This window comes from Dendrobium catenatum, unplaced genomic scaffold (genome assembly GCF_001605985.2).
Source record: "Dendrobium catenatum unplaced genomic scaffold, ASM160598v2 fragScaff_scaffold_993, whole genome shotgun sequence".
Classification (NCBI taxonomy): domain Eukaryota; kingdom Viridiplantae; phylum Streptophyta; class Magnoliopsida; order Asparagales; family Orchidaceae; genus Dendrobium; species Dendrobium catenatum.
In genome coordinates, this window is record NW_021319455.1 from 1396031 (window position 1) to 1405181 (window position 9151).

General features: G+C 42.1%; 1 protein-coding gene across 1 annotated transcript; it reads left to right on the forward strand.

Moving 5' to 3' along the window:
* The first annotated feature begins 1094 nt into the window (after positions 1-1094).
* On the forward strand, positions 1095-3425 carry LOC110092054 (protein PLASTID MOVEMENT IMPAIRED 2). The gene is made up of 2 exons (XM_020816401.2): positions 1095-1476; positions 1553-3425. Exons 1-2 carry the CDS (start codon positions 1354-1356, stop codon positions 3245-3247), a joined length of 1818 nt encoding a protein of 605 aa, XP_020672060.1. The 5' UTR covers positions 1095-1353; the 3' UTR covers positions 3248-3425.
* The last annotated feature ends 5726 nt before the right edge of the window (positions 3426-9151 follow it).

Genomic DNA, 9151 nt, shown 5'->3' on the forward strand with positions numbered 1-9151 from the left:
TTCTGTCGACTAACGTCGGACTTCCACCCAGCTACCCACTTACGTCAGACTTACAGCCAGCTGTTGATTGACACCGAACTTCCACCCGGCTATCGACTGACGCCAAAATTCAACCCAGCAGTTGACTGACGCCGAACTTCCACCAGGCTGTCGACTGACGTCGGACTTCTGTCCAGCCACCAATTGACGTTGGACTTCCACCTGGCTTCTAATTCTTGTTGGACTTCCACCTAACAACAGTCTTTCCTACCTTCGTCGCCCGCCGACTACAGTCCTTTTGACATTCATTATCATACAACAGTCTTTAAGACCTTCGTCGCCCGCCGACTACGGTCCTTCCGACCTCCATCGCCCGACAAAGGTCTTTCGGACCTCCGCCACCTGCCGACCGCGGTCCTTCCAACCACCGTCATTCCGAATACGGTCTTTCTAACCTCTGTCGCCCGACTAGTATGATCATGTTGACCAAACGAACATATTTGTATTGATTCTTCCACCATGTAATGCATTCTATATGATGTATATTTGTTACATCAAGCCAAGACCTTCCCTCTAATGAAAGACCGTTTTTGTAATCAACTCTAAATACTAATGGATTCATTCAAATTGGGCTAGGTCCCATAATTTTTCCCCCTTTTCAGAATTTTTTACATAAAAATTTTGAAATCTTTTATAAATATTGCATTCTCTCTTTTTTATTTAATTGTGTATTGGATCTTCATATATAATTAAGACGCTAAATTTTATATTTCTTTATAACCATGAATATTTCAGAAAGCAATAATATATATAGGCTAAAGGCGTGGCATCATGCCGCTTAGCAACGTGCCATCGCCTAAGCCCAAGTTGACAATATGTTCCATCATGAAAATTTTATCTTTAGCTACAATGTTAACGTTTAGCTCCATCTTCCTCTGATCTTCCATCAAAGATGGTTGGCCATTAGCGAGTTTCAGATCCACGTTTCCAACAAATCCCAGCCATTGAATCCCCTGAGCTCAGCGTGGATGCATCTCAGCCTCACTCTGCAGCAGAGTGAGAACAACGGGTCGGTCCCACCTATCTTGTGGCCTTCGCCTCCTCGAAAGCTGATAACCTTACCTCGCCGGCAAGCAAAGCCAGACAACTTGTGCTTGAAATCCCCAATTCTTAATCATATAAGCACGGAATCTTTGCTCTGTATGATTCTGAAGAACTTCATCTTCTCTGTAATCCAAAGCTCTTCAACTAAGCATTCTTTGTAAGAACACTTGTAATACAGAACCTCCATGTCTGAAGGACGGAGCTCCTTCACAGAATTGGATAGTTTCGTCTTACTTTGCTAGGTAACAAGTTTTTAAAGCTTTGGTTTAGATGGAGAGAAGTAGTAATGGTGAAGGAGTTGGGTCTCTGAGTGCCACCATCAACTTCTATGGAGATCAGAGAATCGATGGTAGAAAGTTAGAAATTAACAAAGCCAGCATCTCACAACTTCAGGTATTTGACTCAACTGATTCTGCCCCAGTTCTTTTTTTCTGATTTATCAAACCATTAACTTCTCTAAAACATTCAGAACTCGCCTATCCAAGAGAAGTTTTCTGTGAAGAAGCTCGAACAAGCCAATAGATCAGCTGGGCAGGAGGAAGCCCCGGAAGAATTGGAGCTCTTTCATGCCAAGAAACCCGAGAAACATTTTGTTTTTAAGATTGATAAATCCAATGCTCAGGTAGACCAATCTCTAAGGAATTCAACAAATGAAGGCGAAGATCTTCAGTATGCAGAACTTACGCAGAAATTGGATGGGTTAAAGCAAGAACTCGCTAAACTAAAGATTGATTTTTCCTCGGCGATAGAATCTAAAGCTAAGGCTTTGAAGGACATCGAAGTACACAATCAGAAAGCAAGTTCTTCACTGAAAAAGGTGGAAAAGCTGAGAAAAGAGATTGAGGACGCAAATGAGGAGCATGTGCTCGTTGAGCTCGCGAGGATCGAAGCAGAGAAGGAAATGAGGGAAATAGTATCCCAGCGAGCTGTGGAAGCTATAGAGTTCTCAAAGAAAATGGAGTCAACCAAGAAAAGAATCAGTGAGGTTCGCAGAGAAGTCAGCAGGGCCAAGGAGCTTGAGGAAAAGTTAGCTGCTACTAATACGGATGTCAGCGTTTTGCAGAATGAGATGGAGCTTGTTCGATCAATGCAGAAGAACTTCCCCAAGGAAATTTCGGAGGACAACATCAACAAGAACAACGACGAAGAACAATTGAAGATGGTTGACAATGAGTTGAACAAGGCAAAGAATGAACTGGAGAGCATCAAAGAAGAGGGCTTTCAGTTCATGGCATCAATGGATATTGTAAGGGTTGAGCTGCTTCAAGTTTCCAAAGAAACAAGTAGGATGAAGAAAGTGGAAAAAAATGCAGAATCAACTATCGAGCGTCTCAATTCAAAGCTCTTGAAAGCAAGATCAAAGCTTGAATCCGAAACTTTGGCAGAGGAAAGGACCAAAAGAATCGTCTCCAATCTAAGCGACGCACTTCAGCAACTACAAACTGAAGTGGAAACTGCAAAGGAAGAGAAGGAGAAGGCCAGCAAGGAGACGAGTGACATCAAACAAGAGATTGAGAAGACTGAAATGGATATCAAATACACACAGAAGCAGTTGCTGGACAAAATATCAGAGCTTGAGACAGTTAAAGCATCGGAAGCTGCTGCTCTTGCGAAGTTGAAGAGCATGGTGGAGAACATAGTGAAGAACAGGGCCATAGATTCTCAGAATTCTTCTATGATTTGTATCTCAAAGTGGGAGTATGAGTATTTGAGCAAGAAGGCAGGGTTAGCCAATGAAGTAGCAGATAAGAAGGTAGCAGCTATTAATGCATGGATTGAGACACTGAAAGCACAAGAGAAGGAGATCTTGTTGAAGAGCGAACTCATTGAAAAGGAAATCAAAGCAATGAGAGTTGCTGAAGAGGAAGAGGAGGTCTACAATATGAAAAAATCAATGGCTGCTCAGAACTCGATGGGTGAGGAAGCAAACGAGTTCATGGACATCCTGAAGGATGGAAAGTCTAGTCCCAGGAATTCAATGACAGCAAGCAGGAGATGGTCCAAAACCAGAAGAGTATCAGCAATACAAGGAACAAGAAGTGCTACTCGATCTCCATCTTTTGCAATCAAGAGAAGAAAGGGAGATATGCCTACTTTTGCTGCGCTGCTTAGAAGAAGGAATGGCAGAATGAAACAAAATGAAGTGAATTTTGAAACAAAATGAAGTGAAAATGATCACAGCCAAGGCTGAGTAGAATATACGTATATATTTGTTCAGGCGCTTTGTTATTTGATGAGAATTGAATCGACAGTACCGTAGTATACATTAAACATTTGGAAGTGTGTAATGCAACTTTTGTTCACCAAAGTTTTATGGAACATTGAACTGTTGCTTCCAAACAGATTTTTGTCTAGAAAAGGCCTAAGCAAAGCTCTAGACCGTTTTCATGTTTTTATATATCTCTCTCCAAATAATTTGACATAATATGCATTATAGGTTTAAAAATGATTAATTATTTTGTGCGGACGCCGAATTTTGTTCGGAGACTAACCAGAATGCGTCACATTACTCCTTTGCTCGGAACTGCTCGGTACCGCTCGGTACTGCGGCTCAGTACCACTGACGTGACGTATTATGGTTGATCGAGCGGTACCGAGGCTCGGTACCACTGACATGACGTATTCTGGTTGATCTCTGGATGACGTTCTGCATCTAACCTCCGCACAGAATAATAGATTGGAATGAAAACGTTAGCATATTTGAAAGAAAAGATTGAGAAATATATCCGAGAGATTTTTCTATGAATAATGTGAAGAAAGAAGCATACTTTATCTAGTTCCTAGACATAGATTTTTCATAGGATAAAATCATGTAGCTAATTTCAATTTAGAACATGATGACTGTGAAGACTGCTGAGTTAAGGAGTCTGGTTTGAGCTTTTAATTCAATGTCAAAGAAGTGTTTGACATTGGTTGTAAGTAGATTGACTAATAAGAAGTATTCAGGCTCTAAGATATGAGTAAACTATTAGGGGTCCCTAACAATGACCTATTATTCAATCTCTACGCTTATTTTACTGGGGGGAATTATTTTGCATCAATCATGTTAAGTAAGATGTTAATTTTGAGAACTATCAATTTTATAGTGAGACCTAGTAATAAAATCATAGTTAAAATAATTATTATGCTCTTTGAGGGATCACACTAGTTGAGTAACGTCATTTAGAGAGTGATGTGTTATTAAGGATAATTTGAGAATCTTCTTGTGAGCTTTGGTTGTTCTTACATAGCTTGTCGATAGTTGATGTTCACTCTGTCTTCAAATTCAGGTGGAAATTAACTGTATTTGATCCGGCCTATGTCAATATTTGACACGGCTCAAAAATTCTGCCCGAACATGACACAGAAAATTTCAGGTTAGGGTTAACCTGTTTAGGAAACGGGTAGGGTTTCGGTTTAAAATCTTGACCCGATTGCGAATTCGGGTCAGGTTAGGGTCAACCCAAAAACCAGACATCAACCTGGAACCAACCCGACATCACCCCCCATGCGCTCGATCCTGCTTCACCCGCGTTGCTTGGCACCTACTGTGCCTAGCCTCCGCTCGCGAGCATTCGTACTTCCGTGCTAGACAGAGCTACCCCTCCCGCCAGCTGCCAGCAAGCCCTAAATGCCTTACCGCATACAATATTGTGTCCAGTCGCACCACCCGTGATCCACACACCACAAATCCAACCCTTAGCAGCAAGCCCTAACCGTGTCCGGTCGCACCGCGCCGCATCCTACCCACCAAGATTCCAACCCCTACACCTGCCCAGAGGTGTAGAAATCTGGGAAATCCCTTCACTAAACTTCTATAATAACCAACTGCCCAAGAACTACGTACCTCAAATACGTAGTGGGCCTTGGCCAAGTAGCAAACAGCTTGAACTTTCTGGGGATCCACAGAAATACCTTCCGCTCGCTCATAATATGCCCCCAGAAAAGAAATGCTCTTTCAACATGATTATTCACACTTGGAGAGACTTAGGCATACACTGATCGCTTGGTGCCTATTGTTTTACAGATTGGTATTCTGGTCTCACAGTAGCTTCGCTGTCTAACACGTCTTATCCAATTCCGACTGATAATCTCTAAATACTTCGGTGGACATTGGATCTTCTTCAGAAGTAGAATTATACCAGAATATCACGATGAAGACGATCACAAACTGAATCCAGATACTCTCATATTGAACACTTTCTCTGAAGGTTAAGCACCTATTGCAATGCACTATAAATGAAGGACATTGCGTAGTGTGCGGTGTAGGTCTTGGAGTCGGGCCCAACAAAGCGATAAATAGCTCAATAGAAACTACAGTATGCTCCAAAGTCGCCTGTAAGAGTTAAGTACTGAGTATTGAAAGCAATTTATCTTTTTTTCTAGAGAGAAGGAGAGCTATTTGTAAAGCCTCTGTAGCTGTCGAGACGACAATACGAGCTATCTCCTCACTGTGTCGACTGACTACTCTCATCGCAGAAGATCTCAGATACTTATGTCGCTCTTGAAAATACAAGCAATGATTGGCTACAAGCGCTACGCCATCTAGCATGCATAACAATTATCATGAGGAGATCCGATGCGTAACGAGTTTATTTACTTTATCTCTTGATTATGAGCGCTTATTATTGCGAGTGTTTATTATATAGATCTACAGGTTAATTGCAACATCGAAGCCGATGCGCATTTTCTCGAGTCCCGTCCACTGATTCTTCCATCTCACAATCATCGAACGAGAGTGCTACCTGACGCGTAGACACACACTAAATCAGACGGAATTCAGTATATTTTCTCTATTTCATTGCGGACATACACTATTACAGATGATATGTCATAATGCTGTAAGTATATGTTCATTCGGTTGCCGAGCACTGTGACGAGAGAGGACTTTGTTTGACTCTGTCACTCGAGATAAGCTTGTTACGCCAGCATTCGAGTATCAGGTATACAGAAATAAAGCATATTTAGGAGTACTTCATCATGTGAGTATCATGTCGCTAGTGTACATTGAAAGGTTCTCTTTGAGATCTCAATGTTCCTTAGGGAAAACATCTGAAAATTCTATCGGGTACTATTTGGGTATATCAGAACAAGACCACGCATTCATGTTACATGATCACTCGTACGCTTGAGCCTAAATACCATCTCAACTCCTTTCCACATTTCTTGGTTTGTTAGCTATCTTCTAAATAGACAAGAATCAACATGTAGTAATAGACCAGATTCTATATATCATTGGATTCTTGTGTTTAGGTTAGTTAGTTTCCTTAGGGGATTGTGTAGGTTGAGTTTTCTTATTATAGTTTTTATTCATTCCGATTTCGATAGGAGGAGTCGACCATTCACTCGGGCGTTGATTTTTCTTTCACGTCGGAATCTGGTTAGTGTTGGACATTGTTCGTTTCGACGTTACTTGCTTTTTCCTCTTTTAGAGAGAAGCGATTTATGTGCTCAAGAGGTAGTTGATTGCACGCTGTTTGTTGATGATCTGGTATGCATCCTGACTCATTAGATTTCAGGTTGCTTCTTTCTGTTTAGACATGCTAAGTGCAATATCTCTTGTGTTGGCGTCTGAGGCGGAGATTTGCACGCACACATCATCTATAATTCTACATTCAATAGCTCGAAAAATATCTATTTCAGATGAGGATCAATCACGACGCCACATTTCTTGATCAGAAGTTATGAGTTCTTATACTAGATATGGGAGAGAATCGTGCATGCTGGAAGCAAGAATGTTATGTACGATATTTATGTTTCGATTCGTGCACACGGCGATACAGAGTATAAAGCAGTATGAGGCGAGTGACAATCTCACGACGAGGAGGCAGAGTCTTTAATCACGCTAGTCCATTGTGACTTAATCTAGCAAATGGAGAGAGTGCAAGAGTCAGAGGAGCAACGTTGATTGGAAAAGATATTTACTAGTTGACTGGCTCTCAGGAGATAATACGAATTCTATCTGAAGATGAGGGATATAGAGAACTTATTGAAATTCTGTCATACATTGGTGGGTGCTGAACTTGATAGTTCGATCTATGGCAGTCTCCACATTTTTCTGACGAAAGGCCTCTTCTACGGAGGGATTTCTTGAGTGGAACATGATTTTTATACAGCGTTCGGGCTGATTACTTGGGAGTTTCACTGGGGGGCTTATGGCATGCTATCTGGTAGCTTAGGACTTACACCGGATGATGTATGTTATACTCTGTCCAGTGGTGGTGGGCTGCTCTTCTTTCTCAATAGAGCTTATGGGTCCACTTTGCAGCAGGACTTTGGGTACCAGGTTGGCATTTTTAGTACGGTTGATTTCTCCTCATCCCGCAGGATGGTCGCCATCCTTGCGTTAAAATATTTTAGGGGTATCACGTTGGGATGAACTATCCTTGGCCGGTATGACTCATTTGTGCACGTGGCATGTTGTTCTGGATTTGGGGATGGTTAGTTTTGGGAGGGTTCCTAACTTAGATTAACGTAATTTTGGCCATTTTATAATTGATCTGGAACGTCTTTATCGACTGCACGTATGGTGTGTGGCACGTTTTTACGACTCTCTGCTTTGGTCAGGGGTACCTTATGGACACTGACTTTGCACCTTTATCAGAGATTAGTGCAGCGGAATTACAAGATCATGGGTGCTTTTGTTGGATGACTGTATTCTTGTGTCATATACTCGACTACCATAGTTGAGTCTGCCAAAAAACGCTCGAACAGCAGTATGCGTTTAGTCAAATAACCGTATAGCACTGGCCACACAATTGTTTATATTTGGCTTCCTCACGGAGGTAGGACTTTTGGTGATGCGATCCACACACGTTACGTAAGTTGGGTGTTCGGTCTTCTGCGATATCGCCTTGAGCTGGCTCCATGTATTTAGAGCCTATTGACTTGGATGAATTTTGAGCCGATCTGTTCTTACTAGTGTTACTTACTTAAGAAACTTCGTAGTGTTGAATATGTACTGTCCACATCTCTCCTGGAATCTTTTTTCGATGATTAGTTTGAAAGGATTGTTTGTGTGTCACTGCCCTTCTCGAGATGATAGCACTTACTGGTTACGCAGTTACAGCGCGTTCGAACTTGGGTGACTGGCTTAGGTATCTTTTCTTTCACGCTTATTGTGTGACGTTAAGTTAGTTAAGAGATTCGATGCGTCTCACTGCCGGAAAGCTCAGAGATGTGAGGTAGTTGGTGAGAGAAAGAGTGCCATATTACCGAAAGTAACATATCCAGAATAAGCTTATTTCCTTACTCAGCTTTTTTTAATTTTAGGAAATGTCAGGACGACATTTTTTTTTATCTAGAAAAGTTGGGCGAGAGTTGTAGAGCTAACGCTGTTGTCTCCTTACACACCGCGCCTCAGTATAATCAGCCAATGTGAGCTAACTGTTGCTAGCTGAGGGGGCTGCCTCAGACTATCTCGACCCGTTATGGGTTTGCGCCACATCAGAATGCTGTAGCACTATCAACCAACTGTGGGAGCATATCGTGCAAAAGAATAGTTAAAAATCTGCCTACGGACTGCTGATGTCGCCGGGACCGTTTGCACTCGGGTCCCCTTACGAACTATCTCAAAATAGTCTCATGGCGGGTTGATTATTGGATTTTCTTGATGTATCTGCACGGTAAGGAGGTGTCAGTCAACACAACAGGAGATGGTCGAACTAGAGAGGTCTTTCACGTAAAAACAATGTCACCTCCGCACAAGCTTTATATTCCACGCAGACACTCTCAGTAGTTGAGCACTTGCGCACGGGACCTTATGTCCTCCATTATAGCTGGTTCTGCCACACTGGTTCCACGACAGCAGCTGTAAGCTCGTATCATCGGTCTAATAGAAATAACTATACAGCTCAAAGAGAGGAAAATCTCCTGTGCTGCCGAGGGAGATCTGACTGTCGGATATAATACCGTCTAAGAGGTCTTGTTACACACAAGACGCATCTCTTTATATCGACTACACCGCAAAGAGACTACGATGTAGCATGGGACTCAGCGCGTCGCTCGTCAAGAGAAATCTCGGTGGTCTTCAATAGCAAAGTCAAATTAGAAGACAATCATATGAGATGTCTATACCAGCATCTCGTCA

Excerpts from the sequence above, each read along its gene's own strand:
- LOC110092054 (XM_020816401.2), top strand. The coding sequence starts at position 1,354 with ATGGAGAGAAGTAGTAATGGTGAAGGAGTTGGGTCTCTGAGTGCCACC. Across the intron at positions 1,477-1,552 it reads CCAGCATCTCACAACTTCAG|AACTCGCCTATCCAAGAGAA; the intron begins GTATTTGACTCA and ends TAAAACATTCAG.